Below are 25,185 nucleotides of genomic sequence, written 5' to 3'. Positions count from 1 at the left end.
GAACATCTCAAATTGGAAATCTTATAGACTTCTGAAATTCAATACATCCCAACCATAATTCTTTATCTTCCCCTCAAACCCAACTCCACTTCTGAACTTTACTTTTTTTTCTGAAGAAGGCACCACTATTCTCCCAGTCACTCAGGTTTGCCTGCCTCAGTGGCATTGTCCACTTCCCAATCTCACTTGCTGTACATATCCAAATTGTTTGTCAAATCTTATTTTCTAACTCACATCTCTCATGTATATCTTCTTGCTCACACTCACACCATATCACTTCTCACCTGGACTATTAAAGTTTGGTTTCCATGCTTCAAGTTTCTTTCCTTTTTCAATCCATCCTCCACACTTCTGCCAAAATGACTTTCTTAAAACTCAGGTCTTATTATGTCATCCCTTTCATTAATAAACTCGTGGCTCTTTATTTCTCCTGGAATCAAATATCAATTTTTTATGGAATTTAAAACTCTGCCCACACCTAGGGAAGGGAATTCTCCTTTTAGTACATATAGCACTGACTTACATTAGAAGGCTCAAAACCCTCAAGTTCTAAATCTTCTGTCCCATTTAAATAACTTAAAGTTAATGCTTACAGTACAATTCTAGCATCTCTAATTTTATCTCATTGTCAGCACATTTCCTTGTATCCATACCTTTCCATTAATAGTAAAATAGCACTTTGTTGTTATCTTTCCTACCTTTCCAGTCTTCTTAAATATCATTCACTCCCTTCCACAACCTCTATGGTTCAGCTATACTGAACCACTTTCTGGTCTCACATGAATCATTCCCTCTCCTTCTATCTTTATGCCTTGGCCTTGGTTGTTCCCATGCTCCACACACACCCATGCCCAGAATGTTCTCCTGCCTCATCTCTCTACCTCTTGGAATCTCTGGTTTCCTTTATGATTCAGCTCAAGTACCATCAACTAAATGAAGCCTCTCCTGACTTCGAATTCTAGTGCCCTCCAGCCCCAAATTACCTTATATCTTTTTTTCTTGTTTCTTTTTGTATATATTCTATTTATGTTATGTAACCAGGGACTGACTGACCAATGAGAGCCCAGTTATATGAGCATATAAACAGCAGACTTTACCAGAAGAAATCCCTAGTGTGGACTAGGAGCATTCTGTGACTGTTTCTTTCTTGTATGCTTCCTGAATGATGAAGGAAGGGGTCTCTGGTTACTGAGCTGGAACAGATCTTACAAAACAAAAAAATTGAGAGAGAGAGAGGAGAATGAGCAATCCACCCTTTCTTTTTCCTGGCAGGGATCAAGGAAAAGGCTGCTATAAACTTCCAGATAGGGGAAAAAGGCAACGATGACACTATTCTCCTGTTGCCACCCATCATCTCCTTTCTATGGCTATGAGTGTTCAATCTCTGTTCTTTGCCTCTTGTCATTTGTAATTTCCTGTTTTTTAGGTGAAGGAGAGTTGGAGAAGAGGCTGATTAGGTGATGTCTTGTAAGTTGTATAGAATCATAAGGACTGAACTTGTTGGCTAGTTCCCCATTATACTCATATATGTACATGGAAGCTTCCTGAGAGCAAGGATGGTTTTTCCCCTTTTGCCTTTGTATCCTTACACTTGGTATATTTCCTGGCAAATAGTAGACAATAAAAATGTTTGTTAATTGAGTCGATATAAACCACATGGGTTTTTTGGAATACCTTAGTTTTCCCATCTATAAATTTAGGATGATTCTTCTAGAGAGCTCAGGGCTGTGTGACCATACTTGTTTTTTTAAAGTTAGATTTTCCTAGTCCTAATGCTAAAACTCACATTTCCAGACTGATTCGAAACTAGAGTGAATTGTTGAGGAAAGCAGTGCACAAAAGAGATAGGCATCTCTCTAGCCTTGGACATATTGAAAGTATGTCTCTGGGGCAGCTAGGTGGTGTAGGTGGATAAAGCCTTGGAGTCAGGAGTACCTGGGTTCAAATCCGATCTAATTACCTAGCTGTGTGGCCTTGGGCAAGCCACTTAACCCCATTTGCCTTGCAAAAAAAAAAAAAACCCCTAAAAAAAAAGTATGTCTCTGTAAGTTTTACACAACCTTTTTAGTTTTTTTACAAAGTACTTTCCCTCTCTGTAGGGAATGCAATTATCTCCATTTTACAGATAAGGAAAATAATACTAAAAAAAAATTCCAAGGTCACAAAGTATCAGAAATTTGAACCTTGAACTATGCATTCTTGTCAGGTCAGTAGCAGGACTGAGATTCAGGAAATATGCATCATTTGACTGAAAAGTATCCCAAGTTGGTCCCTAAACAGGTATCTCAGACCTAAGAATTATCCACCAGACCTGGCAGGTTATGTTCAGGGTTAGGACAGTACACCAATACCCAGGTCCCAATAAGAAAGGGGGTTTCTCTGCTGAGATTGGAAGGGATAGGGAAGGGGAGGAGGAAGGAGTGGGGAAACCTTGGACCCAGATACATCCCTTCTCCCTGCCTCTGCTCACACCATCCCCTATACTTGGAATAAATTCCTTCTTATCTACATCTTGGACCCTTCTTGCAAAATTTGCCTTAGGGACTACCTCATCCATGAAGTTGTAGAACCATTTGTCCTTAGATGAAAATGATCTCTCCCACCTTGGATTTCTCTTCAAACTCTGTTTGATTCTCCTATAATCCCATCCATGGAGCCTCCAGTCTGTCCACCCTCCTTATCCCCTTTCCCAGCAACCCACTAACTCTGGGCACTGAGCTAAAGCTTTATCTTGTCCAGAATCAAGACCACCCTGTCATTTCCTAGTCATTTCCAAATCATGATTCTGTGGCTTACTTTCCCTTCCATTTTGAGTTCACTATTTTATGGGTCATCTTCCACATTTAGAATATAAGCTCTATAAAGACAGGTAATAGTTTGCTTGTATTTGTCTACACAATGTCAGCAATGAATGTAATTATTCCTCTCTTGAATTGAACCTATTTGTGTATTCCCCCTTTAAATTGTAAATTCCTTGAAGGCAGGATTTGTGTCATTTTTTATTCTTTGCACTCCCTGGGTTCAATGCAATGCCTGTTCCTATTTGAGACTCAAAATGAAATAGTACTTTTAGTTCAAACATATTTGACCAGAATCTCTTTTACAATCTCACTAACAAATGGTTATCTGGCCTCTACAAAGAAGACTCATTACCTTACAAAATTATTTATTCCTCCTTCGAGTTGCTCTGTGTAACCTGGGACGATCTGGAAATGCCTAGTTTAACTAATAGAAATATGAAGAAATTAATTTTTCTTTCTGTCCAGCTTAAATTGGCATCTTTTCAATGTCTCTATCCATGGTTCCCAATTCTGCCCTCTTGAGTAAAACTCCCCATGGTAGCCCTTCCTCATGTTAGCCTAAAGATAGCTATTTCCTCTCCCCTAAATCTCTTGCCTCTCCTAAACAGTCACAGAGCTTGGAGGGGGTGTTGTAGAACCCTCCAAAATAGATCAAACCCAAACAGCCGTTCCTCCCTTGCCACCTCTCCCCAAGCCTTCGCCTGATGGACTGCTGTGGTTGAAATACCATACTGGTGAGGCTGGGCCTTTTCCCAAGCATTCCTCCCAGCCCCAATTACGCAAGCTAAGTCCAGAGGGGGAAATCCATCCCTCTAACTCCCCCTCCCCCAGCTGGAAAGGGGGGGCAGAATAGCCCAGCCCCCCAGTCTCTTCCCCTGGACAGTCTCTGGGGGCTGGAGGCAGGGGGATGGTTGTGGGAGGTGGGGGATGTTGATGGTGTTTGTACAGGCAAAGGGAAGGAGGACAGGAGGGGGAGCAGGAGGAGGAAGCCTGTGTGTGCTGACGGCTGGATTCAATTAGGAAGCCAAGTTACGCAGAAGCTAGGCAGAGACAGAACTGGAGTCTGGCTATGGTAAGGAGGGAGTTGGGGGGAGGGCAGGAGCAGTGGTGCCCTTTGGGGTGGGACCACCCGCTGGTTTGAGGGGGGGCAGTTCAATGAGGACCAAGGGGGTGGCAGCAATTAAGGCTCTTGGCTGTTGACTTTCAGAAGGGCAGTCCCTAGGGAACAGTCTGGCCTAGGGTAGAGGTGAATTGGGGCTGTCAAGAATAGAATCTGTAGGGGTATCCAATGCCAAGATATCTGTTTGTTGTTTCCTGGAAAAAGTGGCAGATGTCTCAGTTTCCCCAACTCTAAAATGAGGTGGCTGGAGTAGATTCCTCCTATCCAATGACTAGCTCTAGGTCTGATAGTCTCTTCTGTTCTTATTAGATATGAGCTTTAGACATAAGCCGCCTCCCTTCTCTTGTTAAAAGAAAAGGGGTGGGGGGAGTGGATTAGATGATACCTAAAATCTCTTCCAGCTCTAAGTCTTATGATCCTATGCTCTGGGAAAGCCCTGTGGGATAGGCTTCTGCATCTTCATCCCCTGGGCTTCCCAGGTGCTGAGCTGTCAGGCATTAGGCTGGGATGCTGCAGTCTCCATGGCAATGATCCTGCTCCTAAGCCAGGTGTCACGGACCCTCACTCCCCAGGCTTAGAGATCCTCTCCCACCTCCATGTCCCCCACCAGCCAATGCGTCTGCTACCACTGCTCTTGGTTTTGGGAAGCTTGCCCAGCCACAGCCAGGATGCTGCTACAGCCTTCCCCATCTTGACGGAGGACCAGAATTTCCCTCACCTGGGGGAGAGCTTGCAGCCACCACCCAGAGCCTGCCCTCCTCGATGCTCCTGCCCCCGGGATGACACCGTGTCCTGCGATGGCCTTGACCTTCAACTTTTCCCCAGTAATATCACCAAGGGTGCCCAACACCTCTCCCTACAGGTACCATGTCTCAACTCTCCTATCCATCCTTTTGTTCCTGGGCTTTAGGATGATTGCTCAGGCCCTTGGGACCTGGGTCCCCCAAACTAGGGGATTCCTGAAGACAGGGTCTTTCTCTCTCAAATAGTTACTGCCTGAGGGCAGGACCATAGTTCAGCTATATGGAGAGGCATAAAAGCAGGGCTATTTTATTCCTTTTTTTAAAGGCAGAGAACCGCACCCCCTTAATCACCCCCCCCATGAAGTAGTTTCTACATGTTTATCTGCACATTTGCCGTACATATAGTTGGTGATTAATAACTGCTTAATGATTAACTGGTTGGATGCCACCCCACTGGTTTGCCTAGTTGCTAATTAAGAGCACCCCAAAACTTTGATCGTGAAGATTTGAAAATTTTACCACTTTGGAAACTAAACTGCAGGTTTAGCCTTGAGGGTTCTTGGACCGAGTCATTTTTCTCTCCTCCAACTGGGGGCTCCCTGAGGGCAGGGGGTATGTCTCAGGTGAGGAGGCAGTGATGATGTGGCAGGTCCCGGTCTCCTTCAGAATAACCAGCTGCTGGAAATCCCTTACAATGAGCTCTCCCGCCTTTGCTACCTCCGGACTCTCAACCTTCACAATAACCAACTGTCCTCGGACGGTGAGTGACACCCGGGACCTTTTGATCTTTCCCTCTTCGCCCTCCTATTCCTCTGCGGCTCCCACTGCCCCCCCCCCAACCAGACAGAAGAGGGGGAGGGGCCAGGCGCCTGTGGCCATGGGGTGGGGGGAAGAGGACGGCTGGGGGAATCCACCACCGGCTTCCCAGAAACTCCTGCTTGCAGAACAAAACGGAAAAGGGGGAGGGGAGCAGCCTGTGGCTTTGGAGCTGAGCCCAGGGCAAGGGGCTGGCTGCACAGAGGAGCCTCTGTAGGGAGAGGCCAGGCATTCCTGGGTCCTGCATCTTCTTCTGGGAGACCGAGAAGAGCTTTGGAGTCGGGATCACAAGACTTTGGTTTGATTCTGGCTTTGGCCAATTACTACTCCTGGAACTTGGAATAAGGTTCTTCCCTCTCCCCCTCCCCCCACCTTGGGCCTGAGGTCCCATCCATAAAATGAGGAACTTGGACTAAGTTAGTCAGTCTCCAATCCCTTCCAAGCCTCCAATCTCCCCAAGCTCTAAGTTTTGGGATTCTGTTTTCCCCTCATCCCAGGGATCACAGGTGTGCAAGACATGCCTGGAGCTTTGAAGTTCTCTCCCTAGGAAGGGACAGAAGCCCTTCTTTCAGAGACAGAGACAGAGACAGAGACAGAGAGAGAGAGAGAGAGACAAAGAGACAGAGACAGAGATAGACAGAGACACAGGGATCCACAGAGAGAAAGAGGAGGAAGGGAAGGAGAGTCTAGGTCAATGGGTTGCTGAGGGCAGGGGAGTGGGAACCTGTCCTCACTGCCTTGCTAACCTCTTCACCTTTGCCTAGGCCTCCCAGATGAAGCCTTCGAGTCTCTGCCTGATCTTCAGTACATTTATCTGGCCAACAACCAGGTTAGATCAGGGCCTGGGGAAGGGGAAGGGAGAAGCGCCATGTAGTGTTATCTGTGGATGACTTTGAGAAAGTCTCACCCCCCGCCCCCGCTCCAGTCCTCAGTTTCCTCCTCTGTTAAATGAGGGCAATCTAGGTGATCTTTAACAGGTCTCCTGATTCCAGCATAATACAACGAAGAGCCCAGAGGACCCACAATACTCCCCACGAAAAGAAGGCTAGACTGCAGGTTACTCAGGCAATGGGGGAAGGGGAGTGTTGAGGTGCTTTCTTCTACCTCCCCTTGCCCAGATGGTGCTGTGTTTACTTACAAGTCAAGACATCATCTCATGATATCATTGGTCCTCTTCAAAAATGAAGAATGAATATCAACAACAACCTACTGTGTCATTATTGGCCAGTCATTTAATTTCACCGAACCTCAATACTGTACCTGTAAAGTGGGGATGATCACATCTGTACTACCTGCTCCTAGGGGTGTTGTGAGCCTGGGAATGCTAGAAAATGGTAAATGATCATTCTCATCATCATCTAAGTGACTCGAAGTTCAGTCTCACGTGAAGGGAGGACCCACACTGATGGGGACCAAGAATCATAACTGCTGCACCAACACAACAATCATGCTGATCCTGCATCAAGTCATATAGAAAGAAGGATAACTTGCTCTTGGCAGTTAGGTGTTGCCATAGTACATAGTGATCTGGTCCTCCCATCAGGAGCTCTGAATTCAAAACCTACCTCAGACACTTACTAGCTTTGTGACCCTGGACAAGTCACTTAATTTCCGTTGTCTGCCTCAGTCTCCTCATCTGCAAAAGGAGATAATATATCCATTAGAGTTGTCCAAAAGTGCCTCAAAAGGTAGTGAGCACCCTGAATTGAGAGTCCTTTAAGCAAAGGCCACATGATAATGATAATAATAGCTGGCATTTGCTGCTTTTCAGATATCTTATTTGATCCTCACAACTTTGTAAAGTAGGTATTCTTATTAACTCCATTTTACAGATGCGAAAATGAGACTGAGATACAATGACTTGCTCAGGGTCACACAGCTAGTAAATGTCTTAAGGTCACATTAGAATTCAAGCCTTCCTGACCCCAGCCCCAGGTGCTATCCACTGCTCTGCCCAGGTGTCTAATTGTAGTTGAGAATATTCTATCAAGAATTTACTGATCGGGGCGGCTAGGTGGCATAGTGGATAAAGCACTGGCCTTGGAGTCAGGAGTACCTGGGTTCAAATCGGGTCTCAGATACTTAATAATTACCTAGCTGTGTGGCCTTGGGCAAGCCACTTAAGCCCATTTGCCTTGCAAAAACCTAAAAAAAAAAAAAAAAAGAATTTACTGATTAGAAACAGTTTGGACTAAATGATTCCTGAGGTTTCTTCCAATATGGGATTTGGTGGATCTGTGGGAACAAAGGAAGGGGGGTGGAAGAGTTTGTAGAAGACGTGATGTAAAGGCACTTTACAGATATTATGTCCTTTATTCCTCACAACATTCCTGGGAGGTAAGTGCTATTATGATTTCCATTTTATATATGGGGAAACAGAGGTAGTAGTTAAGTGACTTACCTGACTAGTGTCTGTGGCTGGATTTATATCTTTTTTGACTCCAGGCCCAGTGCTCTATTCTGTGTCTTTACATTGTGAACAAGATTAGAGAAAGGGGGAACCAAGGGGCCTGGAATGTAGTAGAAAGAGTAAAAATAATCTAGGTCAGAATGCTGATTCTGACACCAACTATCCCTGTGTGATCTTGGGCAAACCATAGCCTCTTAGACTACTTGGATTAAAGTTGGTGGTTGTTATTGTTGGGTTGTGATTTTTTTTTTAATCTGTAAAACAAGATAAATGGGCTAGATTAGCTCTAAGGTGGCTTTCAACTCCCTATCTCTGAACCTAAGTGGCAGCTTGGTTGTATTCTGACAGCTTACTGTGGCACCCCAGTTTCTGCCTCGCTCCCTACGCATCGCTGACCTTGCTGCCAACCAGCTGATAGAGATCTACCCACTCACCTTTGGGCAGAAGCCTGAACTCAGGTAAGTAAGCCCCAGTCCTGTGAGTCTGGCATGGGTGGGAGAAAAAGGGGTCTGGTCTCAGGAGCCTTTGATTTGAGTGGGGAAAGGCTCAAGGAGCTCCTTGTTATGAGTAGGATCCCCTGCTTTGAGAGTGAGATAGACTCTGCCCACAGAGAACTAGAGGGGCTTGTACTGGCTCCTCTTTTACCCTCAGGTCTGTGTATCTTCATGACAACCAACTGACCAACACGGGTCTCCCCTTTGATGCCTTCCGTGGTTCTGAGGCCATCACCACCCTCATCCTCTCAAGCAACCAGCTAAGCTACCTCCCGCCCAGCTTGCCCTCTTCACTGGTTCGACTCCACCTGCAGGTGCCATGGGGTGGGAGGAAGGAGCCTGGTAGGTGTGGTACTGTTCCCACCCTTCCTCATGGGCAGCCGGTGCCCCTGACCCTGCCCTCCTCCCACAGAATAACCAAATTGCCAAGGTGCCCCGGGGGGCCCTGGGTCGACAGTTCCATCTCCGGGAGCTGTATCTACAGCACAATCGGCTCTCTGATGCAGGCCTTGATGCTACCACCTTCAGGTAGGGCTTCTAAGAAACTGGGCTCCCTTCACCTCCAATGGGAGCATCTGTGAAGGTGGCTTGGAGAAAAACCTCCTATTTCCTGCTCCAGGAATTGACCAGAACCCCAAGGTCAATGAACTGACCCAGTTGAAAGCAAATATTGTCCCTAGGCAATGAGAAGTTTGGCACACGGTCAGTTAGGGTATCTGAGTTGAGTTGTATGACTTTCCCATGTGAAAACCACTCAAAGTCATTGGGTGAGATATCTAAAGCTACAGGACTATAGGGATCAGTTGACTGCACCTCTGCACTAAGAGATGAGGAGATTCCAACAGAAAGAAGTCATGCCCCAGGGTCCCACTGGTAGTAAAGAGCAGAGTCGGGATATGAAACCTGGCTCTAAATCCAGTACTTTTCACTGAATCAATCCTCCTCCTCTTGCACTGGATATGGAATCAGAGGGATTGTATTCAAATCTGCTGTGTCCTAGTTGGGTGACTTTTAAGATGGGTGAGTCACCCCCTCCCTGGGTTTCTATTTCCCCATCTGTTTCAGAAGAGCTTGGCACAGGTGATCTGTACAGTCTTTTGACAGCTGTAAATCATATGATCCAAGTGTGACTGATCCAGGATAGGGAAAGGGACTCTCCCTGGGCTGGGCTGGGCTGGGAAAGAGTCCTGGAGAGAAGCCATCAACTAGTTCAGAGAGAGGAAACCCGTTCTGAAGAGCATTCTGAGCCAGGGCAGGGATGCCCCTAACCTCTGGCATCTGAACAAGCCCTGTGATCTGGGGTAAGGGGTGGACTTGGGGATGTCGTTCAGTCTCAAATTTAGCATCTTCTTGGTCCTCAGCAAACTCAAGAGCCTGGAGTACTTGGACCTATCCAACAACAGGTTGGGTGAGGTACCCGGGGGGTTACCCCCAAGCCTGGTCATCCTGCACCTCGGCAGGAACCAGATCTGCCATGTACCAGCAGGACGACTAAGTGGGATCCGGGGGCTGAAGTATCTCTTACTGCAGCACAACCCACTGGGGCCTAGAGGGCTGGACCCGGCTGCCTTCCGGGGTCTCCGGGGCCTGCACACACTGCACCTCTATGCCAGTGGGCTGGAACAGGTGCCGCCGGGACTGCCCCGCCACCTCCGGGCCCTCATGTTGCCCCACAACCACATCAGTGAGCTGGGCTCTAGTGCTTTGGTGGCCACACCCTCTCTGGTTGACCTCAATCTGGCCCACAATCGACTCACCAGTGCACACCTCCACCCCTTGGCATTCTGCCACCTTGGGCATCTGCGGACCCTTGACCTGGCAGGAAATCGCCTCACGCTGCTGCCTCAGGGTCTGCCCAGCAGCCTGCAGGTGCTCAGACTGCCCAGGAATCAGGTCAACAGCCTGGACTCTGAGCCCATGACCAACTTGAGCTCGCTCCAGGAGTTACACCTTGGCCACAACAGGCTCCGTGTGGGTTCCATCATGCCCGGGACCTGGCAGGAGGTCCCCAATCTCAAGGTGAGGGGAAGCACAGGTGGAAAGCCGGGATGCTTGTGGACTGAGCTATCTCCACATCCGACCCTCTCTTCCTACAGCTCCTGGATCTCAGCCACAACGAGCTGTCTTTTGTGCCTCCGGATCTTCCGGAGGCCCTGGAATTCCTGTACCTCCAGGGGAACCGCATCAGCAGTGTGGGTGCCCAAGCCTTTCTGACTACACCCCGCCTACGGGCACTTGTCCTCAGGTATCCCTGCCCCAGCTGGGTCCCTTGGCTCTTTGGGAGGGAGGCAGTGTCTTGAAGCCATTGTAATGAAGAGAAGGGTGTTTAGAAATCACTTTGTCTAATGCTCTCCCTTTACAAGTGGCCAACCTGAGGCCCAGGGAGAAGAAATTCCCCAGATTTGATTCTGGCTCTTTTCCATTTGAATCGAGAATGCAGTCTTTGCCTCTAGATCATGCTACTTGCCTTCACCTGTCAAGGACATCAAAAAACCTAGGTATAATTTGCTGTGTGACCTTGGGCAAGTGATTTCACCTCTAGGACTCTTGACCCTCCAGCTCCAACTCTATAATCCAACTGAAGGGGATGTGTGCTGATACAAGGCCCGGTCCTTTCAGCAGAGGCACCATTGGGTTAGATACCAGCACATCTGGGGGGCAAAGTTCCATCTTTGAACATACACAGAAACCCCCTGCTTCCTCCAGATCCAACCAGCTGCTGATGACTAGCATCTCCCCTGAGGCCTTTCTGAACTTGCTGCATCTAGAGGTGGTGGATACATCAGGAAACCCTGAGTCAGTCCTCGTCAGGCTGCCTGAACGGCCCAAAAGGCCCAAACGGCCCCAGGCCCACTGAACCAAGCTGACCATCCTGTCATCTGCCAGGGACACCCAGAGCTATTGCGCATACCTTCTCTCCTGGGCTGCCTTCAGGTCCCTCAGTGGCCAATGCTTGCTATCTCTGTGTGAACCTGTCAGCGTGGTGAGTGGGAGTTGGGGCCAGATACCAAGCTGGCTTTGGAGGACACAAGACCCTCTTCATCTTCTGGACAGATCGGATTTTACAGATGGAGTTGTACCCTGTGGCCTCAGCGTAGAGATCTGCAGGGTCAAGGGATAGGACTAGCAAACTCCTGAAGTGGCTGATAAGGGTCAGGGGGTCTCTAGTCCGTGTGATGAAAGGTCACATCCTCCTTTGGCAGTACACAGATAGTCCTACCCTCAACTAGACCCTCAGATCCTTCCTTCTATTGGGATGGGTGCTTAGTATGGAGGGAAGCTCTTGCATAGACCAGGAAGCTTCCCAGCTAGTATGGAGGTGGCAGCAAAGCGCTGCAGAGGATCAAACAAAGGACAGAGATGTGCTGTGTGCAACTTTTGCTCTTTATTGTGTGTGCCTACTCCCCCCCAACCCAAACCTGCTCTGGTCCCTGCCAGTGGCAACACCACCCAGGGAAGGCCCTGGTCCTTCCCAGAGGCAATGGGAAGTCTGCCTAGTTGGGCGGCCATGTGTCTGTACCTCCTGCAGCTGGTGAGGCAGGGTGAGGTTCAAGGAAATGAGTTGGGGGAGAGCTGAGCCCAGTGGGTCTCATGCTCAGGCAGGAGTGTTCTTTGGGGTGGGTGCTGGCCAGTTAAGGCTTCTGAGGCTGGGACCTCTAGGTTTCCTAGGAGCCCCAGACTGGCAGATGAAAAAATAAAGTGCTTGGGAAACTGGTAGGGAATGGGTGGTACCCAGCCGGACCCTGGTCCCCAGGCCCTCTTCCCATCCTGGAAGTGATTCTGCCTCCTTGGGTAGGCCAGGGGACAGAAGCCTGCTTGACTGTGCAAATCACATTCTATGGAGGGCAATCAAGGACCTGGGAAAGGGGAAATGATGTCCAAGGCTCAAGCCACTGTCTCTGTGGGCTCGGAGGCCAAGAACCTCTGCCAGCTTGCCTGATTTTCCAATGGGGAGCTCTGCATGGTATAGTGGGGTCAGATGCATTCATGGTAACTTCGACTTTGTTTCCACAATTCCAATTCCGCCAGGATAAGGGGAGAAAGAAACCAAGCTCTCCCTTGAAGCAGGTACCACCCCACTTACATTTCCCCCAGAGATGTCCCTCCCTCCTCATGATTGTCAAGTGATTGTCAGAAGATTTGGTCTTCAGCAGAGTCCTCAGGGTGGGCTGGAGAGCAAAGATGAAGCCTGGAGCTCTCCTGTTACCCGTCTCCCCTCACCTCCTTCCTAGTGGTCTGGGTCCCCACACCTGCTCCTAGAGTCCAGTTGCCTTTGTTTCCTGGACTGGAGGAAGCACAGTGACCTGGGTCCAGTCCTGATGATATCATCACCTCCGAAGCTGCTGCAACTGAGAAGAAAGTCCATCCCAGAGACCAGCATTAGGGCCAGTGAGAGTTAAAGAGGAGGGCTGAAGTATCCCATGCCAGAGTTGAGGGGCTCCAGGAGCCCTAAATCAGAGATGGGGTAGGTGTGTTTGCACCTCAGAACTGAGAAGCTCTAATTCATTTTCATGTGAGAGATGGGGCAGAAGAAAGACAAAGAGAGTCAGAAAGAGAATGAATGTGTGGACTTGCTGGTCACCAACCCCAGGCTCTCACCTCTCTCTCCACGAGGTTCCGTTTGTACAGAGCTTCCTTAGCTGCATCCTGTTGAGAACACAGTTGTCTGTCAATTACCTATCTTGGCCTGTTGCCTAACTTCCAGAAATGGAAAGGCTCCTGATGTTCCTCATGCCTCACCCTGTTGCCAACACTGCCCAGACGTCGGGCGGCCTCTGTATAGTATTGCAGATATCGTTCTAGTTGAGCATGGTACTCTGGAAGGCCAAACAAAAAGCAATGAGGACCTAGTCGAATCCACTCAGCTCTCCCTACCAAAGCCTAGGGAAAATCAGGAAAAGACCTGACTTCTTGGATTTAGGGAGAAAGTTCTGTTCTACTCCATCATTCACTGCCAAGCAAGGCTAAGGAAGAACACTGTTCTCTCTCCACCATCCAACTCCAGGGGAGGCTCAGAGGACTAAAATCTATGGTAGAGATGAGAACAGTCTTTCCTAGGAGCTCTCTCCAAAACATTCCTAAATTCTATGGAAGAGCTCTGTAAGGAATTCTTAGCCCCCCATCTTTAGCAGCCCTTGGGAGGGCTCAGAAAAGGTCAAACCAGATCCAGCTCCTGGCAAGTCCCAGGGAGCAGTGGAAGAGGCAACCCACCCTGTCAGCATGGACACTCTTACCTCTCCTGATGCCTGGTCCTCCTTGTTCTAGCTGAGCTCTCTGCCACTGGCTGTGCTGCACAAGCTCCTGGTACTGCTGGGCCAGGTCCCCAGGCACTGCCCGCCGTGTCTGCTGGTATGCCACCATCTGTCAAACACCAGCTGGGAGTGAGGATCCTCTTGGGATAAAGCTTTAGAATCTTCCCATGAAGAGGGAACACATAGAAAGCCATAGGGAGCCCCACCTCGGAGACAGTGGGAAAAGAGGCCCCTGCCAGCCCCTGCCCTAGTACCATTACCCACCTTCCTCTCTAGTCGTTCCCGGTCAAAGGCCATGACACTGAGGCTCTGTAAGTTGGGGGTTGGCCTTCTGTTCAATTAAATGAAACAAATAACTCTGTTTGAGTGGGTGGATAAGGAATCACTCAGCCCCACCAGCCCAGGCCCAGTCACTTACGTGCCCCCTTGGTCCCGTCCAGGGGCAGGGATGGGTGGGGCTTTTGCCTTGGGTGCTGTCATCTGTTCGAAGTGGAACAAGAGGAAGAGAAAGTGACCTATCTTGTCAGGTCCCCATTTACTTAGACACCTGGGCCCATTCTCAAAACCCACCCTAGTTCTCTCCCAACCCTTCTGGTTTACCTCTCTAGTTTCCTATTCTCCATTCTGTGGCCTTCCCTTCCCTTTCCTGGCCCTTTATGACCTTTTGCCACCAGCTCCCCAGGCCCTGTTCCTCACCGGGGGCAGAGGGTCAATGACCAGCCATCTCTCAGTGACAGTGTCTAGCTGCTGTGAAGTCAGTGGTTCCCGCAGACGGACCATCACCTCAAGTCGTCCTCCTGTGGGGCGGCGGCCATCCAGAATCTGGGGAAAAGAGAAACTGAGTTGTTGGGAAGATAGGGTACAAAGGACAGGAAATTAGTGAGAGGAAGCAGGAAGGAGCCGGATACCTCAAGGATTTCTCGGATCTCACAGGCTGACTCCAAGCCCTCCAGCTTGAGCTGAGCAGTACCCAGGGTCCTATCTGGCTTAAAGAGTCCCCTGTGGAGGAGAGATGGCCATCAGACAGGAGCCCTCAGACTACCCGTCCACTCTATCCAGGCTATTCCCTCCCTCACTCACCCCTTATGCACCACTTCAAATTTTATTCCTTTGGTTTGGATGGCACGTTTGAAGCCCCGGTGTCCCCGCTGAATGAAAAGCTTGAACTGCTCTTTGAACTCTGACAGGAGGAAGGGAGAGAAGAGGCAGGCAGATGTCAGGTTCCTTTGTCCTGGACTTCCAAAATATTGAGGAACCTGCCCTACATCTTTGACTCACCTGGGGAATCTGTATTCTTTATCACATTAGTCTTATCTTTCTGAGCTTCTTCCTACATTGAGAGCAGAGGCTGGGTAGTGGTCAGAAGATGTCCCACTTCCAGCCCCAAGAAGTCTCAGGACCCTTCCCCCAAGACCTTAGCCTTCTGAGGAAGGAGGAGATATTCCTCCCTCACCCCCAAGTTTGGTCAAGCCCAGCCCCTCAGCCATATTAAGCATACCACCTCCCAAGGCCCTTGGAAGTTCAATTCTCCACCTCCCCTACCTCTCTCCAAAGTCCTCACTTACTGCATTGGGATAGGGGAAGTCAAATCGCACGAAGGCGTCCAGGTCACTGGGGGACACTCCTGTAATCAAAGCCTGGGGTCAAAGCTCCTTTAGTCAGATGGGGAAAAGAGCAGGAAGATGGGGAAAGGAAAAAGCAGCCCTAAGAGTCAGCCCCCTCCCTCTCTTTCCCATTCTCAGGGCCCTGTTACCTGGAGGTGTGGGAAGGTTGATGCCCTTCACAATGAACAGAACCATGTCACTACTGCTGAGCTCTGGGAAGATCCTAGAAGAAGGGTCAGGACAGAATGGGATAGGGGAGCAGAAACACTGGCCCCAAAGGAAGTTAGCAAACACCCCAAGACCATGGTTGCCCATGGTTCATAAGCCCCAGGCCTGACCTGGGGCAGGAGGGGAAAATGGGAGAGAATCCTTAAGGGTCTTACTTGACCACACTAAAGGTCCTCTGCTCATAGTGGAACTTGGGAAGGGGGAAGCCCCGGCTATGGGCTTGCTTCAGAATCTCCATGCTCTTCTTACAGTCTTCAGCCATTTTCTCAAACCTTGGGGAGGGAGAGAAAAAGGCACTTAGCTCTCAGCAAGGTAGGGCCCCTTCCCAAACTCCATCCCAGGGAAGAAACTCTCCTTTTCTATCTCTTCCATACTCTAAATAAATACCTTAGGAGAATATGTATCTATGAAGAAGGGCAGAGCCAGGAAGGAAGAAACCTTCACATACTTGGCAGAGGCAACTGGAGACATGGTGGAGAGTGCTGGGCTTGGAGTCAGGAGGAATCTAAATTCAAATCCAGCCTCAGACCCCTACTAACTAGGTGACCCTGGGCAAGTCACTTCACCTCTATCTGCCTCCTGTTTCCTCTCTGTAAAATAGGAATGATAACAGATCTACTTCATAGAGTTGCTGGAAGACCAAATGAGCGAAGAGATGTCAAGTACTTTCTCCACAGACTACCTGCTTATGTCAGTGTTATTTCTTGATTAGGTCCAAGGCAGATGCAGGGCTTAGTAAAAGTCTACACTCCAAGAGGACTGTGTCTGCATCTTATCTAAACTTTCTATCCCCCCAAGTACTGAATGTTTGAGAAGTATTCAGGGAAGGGGGGGTAGAAGGGACAAGGGACAGTTTCCAGAGATGGTCCCCAAATCACAGCCTCAGAAGGGCCTTAGTCAGCATGTGGCCAAAAACCCCAAAGAAACAAACTGCTCTCAGCCACATCCTCAGGTCATTCAAATTCTGCTTGATTCGGCGCCCGGGAATTTGTTATCCAATAAGAAAGCCTAGTCCAATGCTGAACAGCTTTCATCTTTAGGAGATGATGCCAAATGCCAACCCAAAATCTTTCTCCCTACACTGTTGCTGGTTCTGCCTTTTGGATGTAGGAAAAGGGGAAAGAAAAGAGGGGGAAAGCCTCTCAGTTTAGCAGAATGAATGGAATTTAGTAGAACTGATATGAAAAGACCTTTGTTACTACTTAAAGGCCAGATTGTTGGACTTAAAATCCATAGCTCTTTCCATTAAAGTCCATTTCTTCTGATAAATTTAAGTTTTATTTATACAACTCTCTTCATCCCTCTTATCCTATACCAGAAGGGAAAAGCAGAATTAGTGTGGAAAATAACAGAAAAGTAAATTTTGTCTCAACAGACAGGAACATTTCCTAAAGAACTTAACTTCCTGGGGTCTCAAGTCCCTCATCTATAGCCTGAAGGGCTTCTTAACTTAAGAGTCCATGAACTGGGGCAGCTAGGCGGCACAGTGGATAAAGCACCGGCCCTGGAGTCAGGAGTACCTGAGTTCAAATCCGGTCTCAGACACTTAATAATTACCTAGCTGTGTGGCCTTGGGCAAGCTACTTAACCCCGTTTGCCTTGCAAAAACCTAAAGAGTCCATGAACTTTAAAAAATAGCTATTTTGATCACTGTCCTCCTTTGTAACCCTCTGCTTCTATTTTGGGCATTCAGACCACCCACATGAAGAACTTGTATGAAGTCAGGTTGCAGAGAACCTAGTAACTATATTCCATTGGTGGGGGACAAGCAGGCAGAGGACACTCACTTGCTGGTTTCCACAACATTTCCCAGGTGGGTGAATTGATTGGAGTACTTCAGACACATCTGAGGTGGGATGAAGTGACAAGGAGAACATTAGGGGATCCATTGCCTCAGGGTCAAGAGGCCTCCCCTTAAGCTCGACCCTCCTGTACCCCAGCCCCCCACCTCATGCTGTTGCCTCATCAACTTAGTGAGCTCCGCATAATGCCCAGCCTCCTCCAGAGAGATGGCTGCTCCAGGTCGCTGGGCCAGTGTAAAATCTTCTTTATTGACAGGTGCTGGTGGTACCTGAAAAGGGCAGTCATGCTGATAAGGCATGGGGTGCTGTGAGGGGGAAATATGGTGAGGGTATCCTGGTAGTCATGCCCAGCCCTCACCTTGGTGATGTCAACAGGTAGCCCATTAACTGAAGCCTCCAGCATGGGTTCCAGTCCCTTGGCTTGGCGAAGAAAGAGTTTTGCACCTTCTAGATCATTCTTTTGCTTGGCTCGCAGGGCCGCTTGCAACAGCTGCTTCTTCCTTCCTTCCAGGAAAGCCAGCTGCTGTTGGGCTGTGGGGTAGGGAGAAGCTAGCTCTAGGCATTGCCAGGAAGCACAACACCCACCAGGCCCTACCTCGAGGGAACCTACCTTTGGTGGAACCTTTTACAGCCATTTTTCCAGGTGGACCAGTTCCTGGCACAGAGGGCCGGGGAGCCTGGGGTTTGGGTTGTGATGAAGCAAGGGAGTGGGTGCTGGGCTGGCATGGAAGAAACAATAAAGAAAACAAGTCTGGCACTGACCAACCTAGGCAACTTCAAGGTGCCCACTTTTGTATCCAAATGCTAACTCCCAACAGTCATGACTAATAATACCTTCTATTTTTATACCCTTTTAAGGTTCACAAAACACTTTCCTTACAAACAATCTTGTGAAGTAGGCAGTGCAAATATCATAAGCCTCATCTTACAAATAAAGAAGTTCAATGTTTTGCCCTAGCTAACATAGGTGACAGATATCTCATCTCCCAGCACCTTTCTACAACATTATGTTGCCCCCATTCTGGGGAGTAGATACTCTGTTCCAAATCTACCATCCTCCCTCACCCCCAATCCTTTCTCTTCCTCACACCTTCTTTGTTTCTTCTTCCTCCTCATCCTGGTTGGCTAATCGAATGGCAGTCTCAAGAACCCCCACCAGGCTCTGCTGTGTAGGTGTGGCTGCTTCCAGGCCCTGGATTGGAGGGAAACCTGGCCCCCATAAGGAGCAAAAGACTCCAATCAGCATCATACTTTAGAGCAAGTATGTTCAACTCATGGCCCTCAAAGTCCATTTATACAGCATTATTATATTTTATTATTATACTCATTGGTAATATGGTAGTCATAAATAAATATTAAATTCCATATGTGCCCCTGACAAGGTTTTTGTTGGGCGATATAGCCCAGAACTGAAAAGTTGTAAACCTATGCTTTAGAGGCTCTGCCTGTCATGGACCCCTTCCACTCCAACAAAGACTGTTTAATAGTATACTTGGAAAACAAAAATATCCACAGTTCATTCAAACTACAACTTTCCACTTCCACCCTGACCCTCCCCACAAGACGCTAACTACTCACAGACTCGTGGACCAAAACAGACACTTAAAGTCGATCACTCACAAATCATTTTGACTAACACCCTGCCCAGCTCCCCAGAGCTGGGAAGTATCCTATCCCTTGGTCCAGTTCTTGGCTCTCAGAGGGACCTGGGTCCTTCTTGTTCCCAGGTCAGAGTAAATTCTGAGTTCTAGCTTCTTATGAGTCCTGTACCCAGGGATTGCCCAACCAGTCCACCCTTGCCAGGCACCTACCTGGCGGAACAGGCAGTTCAGCCACATCCACAGATCTGCCTGACTTGTGGGTTCGAATGGCATCCTGATATTGCTATAAGAAAAAGGCTGGTTGATTACCAAAGCTAAAAGAGAGGAAAATGATAAACAGGGGGGCTATGGGAATACTAGCACACTGGTGAGCTGCTGGTAAAGCTGTGAATTGGGTCAGCCATTCTGGAAAGTAGTTTGGAACTACTAAAATCATTAAACTATTTGTGCCCTTTGATCCAGCAATCTTTCCACTAGATCAAAGAGATTCATGTACAAAAATGTTCATAGTATCTCTTTTTATTGGAGCAAAGAACTGGAAACTAAAGAGGTTTGGAAACCTATTGGGGAATGGCTAAACAAATGATGGCATATGAATGTGATATATTAATACACCATAAGAAATGACAAAATAAACCATTTCAGAGCAAACAGTTCAGAAGATCTCTATGAAATTCAAGAGAGGAGAACTAGATTCAATGATAACACCATTGCAAAGAGAAACTGCTTTGAAAATCTTTAGAACTTTGATCAATGCAATATTAGACCATAATTCTGGAGGGCCAAGGATGAAGCACAACAACCACCTCTTGTCAGAGACATAAGATTCAGAATGAAAAAGACATTTTTGGACATGTCCAATGAATGGGGAATTCATTTTGCTACACTATGCATTTCTGTTATAAGGGTTTTAAAAATTGTTCACTTTGGTGGGGGGGGGGGGAGAAAAAGAAAAGTCTGAACCTGGGTCCACTCTTGACCCAGACCTAACCCTGTGCATCTCTCACCTTGACTATCCGATCATGCATCCGAGCCTTGCGATCATCCCCTTTGTCCTTGGCCTGCCCTGCAGCCACCCGATATCGCTCCATCCGTTGTTCTAAAGCTTCTAGAAGAGTCCGTGGAGGTGGGGGCATCTCTGGAAAGAAGCAGAAAAGTTCAGTGACTAGCTGGTTGCTAAGGCCCTCCTTTTCTTTCCACCCCCTGGATTCCCCTGGCCTGGAAATTCTAGGGTCCTCAGTTTCCTCCAGTGACTCTCAGTAGTTCAGCTGGCTTTGTTAGTCCTTTCCTGAAGGGACTGTACTTACCTGGCATGGAAGGGGAGACGGTGCTAGTACAAGGGGAAGAAGCAGGAGGCTGGAGCCCTGGGGATGGCAAGATCTTGGGCATCTGGTCTGCAAACCAAGAGGACCAGTAAGTTATTCAGTCAACCAATTGAGTCCCAGTCCTGTGCTAGTTGTGGCAAGAAAACAGTTATAAGACGTTTTCCCTGGCATGGACTTTGCTCTTCCCTGAAGAGATTCTTGTCCTAACAGTTCACTCCCTCCCTGGACCAAGAAGCCATATGGATCAGTCCTCACCAGGTGGTGGAGGTAACCGGGACAGGTCCACAGCCTCACCCCTGGTCATTGCTTCCAGGACAGCATCAAAGCTCTATGGGAAGAAAGGAGGAGATGGGAGACAGCTGTAGTTATCTCAGGAACAGGAGAGAGAAGAAATTGGCCAGATAGCATGTTAAAGGAAGCCAGGACAGGTTAGGACACAGAATCCCCACCCTTTATCATATCTTACCTTGGCTACACGGTAATACTTGGTGGCAGCTTCTGTGTCTCCCTCCTGCTTGGAGTGCAATGCAGCCCTTTTGTATTCCCTCTGCCTCTCCTGCAACAGGGCCAGAGCCCCAGGGTTGCCAGTACCTAAATACAAAAGATGATGCCCAAGAGCTGGCAACTCATGCTGGCTGGGGAACTTTAAAAAAATTTTTCCCTCCAATTACATGTAAAAAAATTTAATATTTTTTTTTTAATTTTGAATTCCAAATTCTTTCTCTCCTTCTCACCCCTCCTCCCTCATTAAGGCAAGCAACTGATATAGGTCATATATGTGCAGTCAGGCAAAATATATTTCCCTATTAGTCATATTGTAAAAGAAAACAAAAAGAAAAATGTAAAAAGTCTGCTTCCATCTGCATTCAGATTCCACTAGTTCTTTCTTGGGAGGTGAACTTCATTTTTTATCAAGGAGTTCTGAGAACCTCTAAGAAGGGATGGAAAATAATTAAAATTCACAGGATTGTGGGAGAGCAGGAATACAAAAAGGAGAATGGAACTTTACAATCCTCTCCACTTGGTCTTGGGGCCTAAAAACTATTGTCTAGAAGGACCCCCTTCCCAGCTTCCAAACCAGTCAAAGGTCATGTCAGGCTTACCAGGGTTCACAGGTGAGGCTACAGGAACTGGTTTCTCAGTCATCCCAGAGCCATGACTAGGGGGCACAGACAATGTTTTGGGGGGCACAGCTGGAAGCTGCTGTGGAGGGGGCTGGGTAGGTGTGGTATTCTCTGTGCTTGGTCCCTCTGGGGTAGGTGTCAGGCTCTTTCCCACAGCCACAGGAGGTGGGATGTCCTCCTCGTTGATGCTCCGTCCCTTCTTAATTGAGACCAACATATTCTCTAATGTCTGAAGAGAGGAGAAGTCTTGGTTCAGTCTAAGGCAGAGACAGCTCAGGATGAGATACAGCCATAGAAGGACTCTTCCTGCTCACCTTGATTCCTCGCTCATATCTCCGGACCTTGGAACTGTCTCCAGCCTGCTTGGCATTGCTGATGGCAGTCTGATACATGGCCAGTCTTTCAGTCAGCGTGGTTTCCATGCTAGAACTGCTGGGGCTGACCTTAGGTTGTGGAAGACTGTGTGACTGTCAGAGAATATGAGGGTCACTGACCCTGAGGGGGAAAATTGGGCTCCAGAGACCTTCCACCTGTTCACCCATCATGCTGCAGGATCTGTCCTATATCTGGCCCCTGGAACAGCATCTCAGCTTTTAGTTCATTTTGGGACAGGGCTCAGGTCATAAGATCATAGGATTGAGAGCTAGAAGGGGTCATTAGGGATGATTTTTGAAGGGCCGTCCTGCATGCAGCTGCAACTTGATGATGCATTGTATACAGTGCTAAGCCTAGAGTCAGGAAGTCTTATTTTTTTTGAGTTCAAATCCAGTCTTAGGCAATTCCAGCTGGGTGATCCTGGGCAAATCACTTAACCTTTGTTTCAGTTTCCTCAACAGTAAAAACAGGGATAACAACAACACCTCCCTCTCAGGGTTGTTGTAGAGACCAAATATGATGTTTATGGAGTGCTTAGCACAGTACATAGTAGCCTCTATATAAATATCACTTGTGATGATGATGATGATGCTAAGAAAACTGCATGCTCTAGAGGGAACTGGGAAACCCACACAAACCAAACCAAAGGGAGATAGACAGCAACACACCTTGGTCAGAGGAAGGCTCTGGGCATCTTGGGGCTCCTCTCTTTCCCCAAGGACTTCATTGAGTTCGGCCTAGAGACACACATAGAAGGGGATAGAGTGAGTCTTAGTTAACTTCCACACTCACTCAGAAGCATGCTTAAGAGAGTGAAGCCTCTGGGATCACCTTCCCCAGAGTATAGGCAGAACCACATGATCTGTGACTTAGTAAAAAGGTCACATGGTGGAGAGAAGAAGCAACTACCTGGGAAGGGATGAGGTAAGACAAACTTTGCTTCAATAGTCCCGGCTCCATGAGAGGTCCATGCTAACACGGCTAGTGCCATATTCCTTCCCCCCCCCTCCCCAATTTCTTTTCTTCTGCAGGGGCCAGGTACCTAGCCAGTCCCACATGGAACAGAATAGATCTATTTGGAAGAATCTTTGTTCTTTCTTCCTTCCTTTCCTCCCTATCCCCCTCTCTGTTGGAGAAGTCATCCAACCTCTCCTCACCAACAACTCATCATCATCTTCCACATCATCATCCTCCTCTTCCCCCTCTCCTTCATCCAGATCCTTCATACATAGGGAGGCCATCTTCTCAATGGTCTCCATAGGCAAAGGAGCTAAAAAAAAATAAATTAAGATGTAGTTGAGGACCCCTTAGGCACCCCAATTACACTGTTCAACATCCTACTCTGAATAAGGCATTTCAATAGTGCTCAAGATTTGCAAGGTATATGGGACAAAGGCAAGCAGGGAAGAGGGAGAACTTCAGGCTGGACAGACAGGGAAGGACAGAAGCAGGATCGCTAAGTCTTCAGATGTGTAAGAAAACAACTTCCAACAGACAGTAGGAACTCCCTCACCTTTGCTTTTGAGCTCCTGAGGTGGCTGAGCCCCTATCAAGGCCATGAACTCTGCCTCAAGATCAGCATCATTGTCAGCATCTTCAGGAATCATCATCCCATCAGGGGAGAAGTCCACCAGAAGGCCAAGCTTCAGAGCAAGGGGAAAAGACCCAAGTAAGACCAAACCTCTATGTGACACCCAGAGAAGCCCTAATAGTGGTCACCACCAGTTCAAGTTACAGGTCCCTTCCTCCCCAATTGGCTTCAGATTATCTTAATCTCTATTATTACTGACCACAACTACTTTCTCCATTTTCTGTTCATACTACTGATCTCCTATTTTTATTTGGAGGAATATTGGAATCATTTTATAGAAGGTCTAACTGGGAGGAAAAAGTTCATTATCCTTGGTACAAATACCAAAAAAAAAATGAATTCAGTACTGTGTATAAAAATACTATGATAGGTGCTGGGGGGGGGGGAGAAGAGATACATACAGTAGATGATGGTAGACTAATAGATGATTAAAATGCAAAAAATTCTCTATTCGTTTGTAGTTTAGTAAATCTAGAGAACCTTTTGGAACTTCTCTGAGGATACAGTAAGTATGTATAAGGATTGCAGAAAAGGGATATACCATCCCAAGGAAAAATTTCCCCCAAATGGGTAGATTAAAAAATTTGGATGAGAAACATCAGTGAGAAGCACTATGGTTTCAAGGTGGGTCCCAGATGGTTATCCTGCTCAAGCAGCCCAGGAAAGATTCACATTTGAATAAGACCCCAAGGAACCGTTGGAATATCAGTGCTCACAGGACTTCTTCCTGTGGGGGAAGCCCACAGAAATTCTGGTACCCTGGACAGCAGCCAGGGCAATCTCTGGGGGCAAAGGGCAAGCAATTGAAGCCTAGCTCCACCTTAGGGTTTCTATCCTGAACTTGGGCCAGAGTCTGATTTTAGCTCTCAGGAAGACTATACATTTTCTGGGCCAAGCTTAACAGGAAAAACAGGCCTGTTTGCCTTCTATCACCAGATGGCAAACGGCGGCCACCTCCCTGTTATCTGCCTTTGACCTCATCCCTAAAACCACTCAGCTTCCTGAAAATGGAGCTAGGGCAGATTAGGGAGGGAAGGGCCCAAGGAGACACCCCAGGGTGGTTTTCAGTTTTGCCCTGCTTTTTCCATCATTGGCTCTGACCTACCTTCCCTTCCCACCCATCCCCCCAAAACTACAGGTGTCTCAGTCCTTAGGACCAAGGCAAAGGAGGGAACCACGGATGGAAGATGGGGGAGGAGGGAGGAGTGGGGGGCTGTCACTAGAAACAGGCGGCCGGGAGGGAGGGCGGAAGCCACGGCTCCCAGGGGAGAGGGGCCGGAGCCCCGGAGGGCAGAGGGGGTGACGCCGGGGCGGGGAGGGGGCGAGGCCTCCCGGGGGTGGGGCAGGGGCGGAGCCAGGAGGGCTGGGGGCGGGGGGCAGGGAGGGGGCCAAGCGTGGGGGTGCTAGAGGAGGCGGGGCCGGGGGGGTCGGGGTGCGGCCGGGGGCCCGAGGGAAGTAGGGCCGGCGAGGGCAGGGGGCTGGGTGGCAGCGACCAAGAAGGAGAGGGGAGGAGGGACGGGGCAAGAGTGGGGGGCTCAAGCCTCCTTGGGGCGGAGAGGCCTCACCTGCCTGGCCGCGGCCGCACCGCGTCCTGGGGGTGCCGGGGGTGCCTTCTTCTTATGCATGTTTCCGTCGGAGCTGGGGTGGGCAGGGGGGCGGGGACCCCGGGACCGCCTTCCCTCGTTGGTTCACTTCCGGCTAGGCCCTGTACCCCGATGGGCGCCCCGCCCCTCGCTGTGCCAGCGGGCACCAAAGGCGCCGGCGCGAGAGGACGGGAGGGCGGGACTACACTTCCCGACAAGCACTCTGTCCTCCCGCGAGAACTCAACCCCCGGATGCCTGTTCACGCATGCGCGCGTGGCCCAGTTTGCCCGCGTTGCACCAGGGGGTTCTTGGGAT

At 48.7% G+C, this 25,185-nt stretch overlaps 2 protein-coding genes across 4 annotated transcripts; one reads left to right on the top strand and one right to left on the bottom strand.

The window, feature by feature from the left end:
- The first annotated feature begins 3,670 nt into the window (after positions 1-3,670).
- On the top strand, positions 3,671-18,905 carry PODNL1 (podocan like 1). Its single transcript, XM_074203580.1, has 10 exons — positions 3,671-3,873; positions 4,532-4,783; positions 5,331-5,424; positions 6,245-6,309; positions 8,239-8,348; positions 8,542-8,698; positions 8,797-8,912; positions 9,746-10,403; positions 10,481-10,629; positions 11,091-18,905. Exons 1-10 carry the CDS (start codon positions 3,871-3,873, stop codon positions 11,239-11,241), a joined length of 1,755 nt encoding a protein of 584 aa, XP_074059681.1. The 5' UTR covers positions 3,671-3,870; the 3' UTR covers positions 11,242-18,905.
- CC2D1A (coiled-coil and C2 domain containing 1A) lies at positions 11,753-25,078 on the bottom strand. Of its 3 annotated transcripts, none has more exons than XM_074203573.1 (29): positions 24,852-25,078; positions 23,209-23,338; positions 22,853-22,965; positions 22,364-22,432; positions 21,635-21,787; positions 21,300-21,549; positions 20,663-20,787; positions 20,452-20,524; positions 20,179-20,265; positions 19,879-20,009; positions 19,082-19,154; positions 18,361-18,479; positions 17,881-17,989; positions 17,629-17,801; positions 17,417-17,539; positions 17,256-17,314; positions 15,624-15,740; positions 15,390-15,463; positions 15,202-15,260; positions 14,915-14,966; positions 14,717-14,816; positions 14,545-14,635; positions 14,333-14,458; positions 14,055-14,116; positions 13,901-13,967; positions 13,619-13,745; positions 13,125-13,201; positions 12,984-13,031; positions 11,753-12,733 (listed from the first exon to the last, which is right to left on the bottom strand). In XM_074203573.1, exons 1-29 carry the CDS (start codon positions 24,909-24,911, stop codon positions 12,713-12,715), a joined length of 2,868 nt encoding a protein of 955 aa, XP_074059674.1. In that variant the 5' UTR covers positions 24,912-25,078; the 3' UTR covers positions 11,753-12,712. The 3 variants fall into 3 exon arrangements, with proteins under 3 accessions (XP_074059674.1, XP_074059675.1, XP_074059676.1); XM_074203574.1 differs by having other exon boundaries at positions 21,635-21,763; XM_074203575.1 differs by lacking the exons at positions 22,853-22,965; positions 24,852-25,078 and having other exon boundaries at positions 23,209-23,298.
- Between the last annotated feature and the right edge of the window lie 107 nt (positions 25,079-25,185).

This window comes from Macrotis lagotis, chromosome X (genome assembly GCF_037893015.1).
Source record: "Macrotis lagotis isolate mMagLag1 chromosome X, bilby.v1.9.chrom.fasta, whole genome shotgun sequence".
In the NCBI taxonomy this organism is placed as follows: Eukaryota; Metazoa; Chordata; class Mammalia; order Peramelemorphia; family Peramelidae; genus Macrotis; species Macrotis lagotis.
Note: the sequence above shows the minus strand (reverse complement) of the source record. Positions and strands in the feature narration are given on the sequence as shown.

What these genes read in the sequence shown, in the direction of transcription:
- PODNL1 (XM_074203580.1), top strand. An exon ending in TAACCAACTGTCCTCGGACG is followed by an intron (nt 5,425 to 6,244) that starts GTGAGTGACACC and finishes ACCTTTGCCTAG; the next exon opens with GCCTCCCAGATGAAGCCTTC. An exon ending in TTTATCTGGCCAACAACCAG is followed by an intron (nt 6,310 to 8,238) that starts GTTAGATCAGGG and finishes GTATTCTGACAG; the next exon opens with CTTACTGTGGCACCCCAGTT.
- CC2D1A (XM_074203573.1), bottom strand. Translation starts at nt 24,911, where the DNA reads ATGCATAAGAAGAAGGCACCCCCGGCACCCCCAGGACGCGGTGCGGCC. An exon ending in GTGCGGCCGCGGCCAGGCAG is followed by an intron (nt 23,339 to 24,851) that starts GTGAGGCCTCTC and finishes CTTGCTCTGAAG; the next exon opens with CTTGGCCTTCTGGTGGACTT. An exon ending in TCAGGAGCTCAAAAGCAAAG is followed by an intron (nt 22,966 to 23,208) that starts GTGAGGGAGTTC and finishes ATTTTTTTTTAG; the next exon opens with CTCCTTTGCCTATGGAGACC.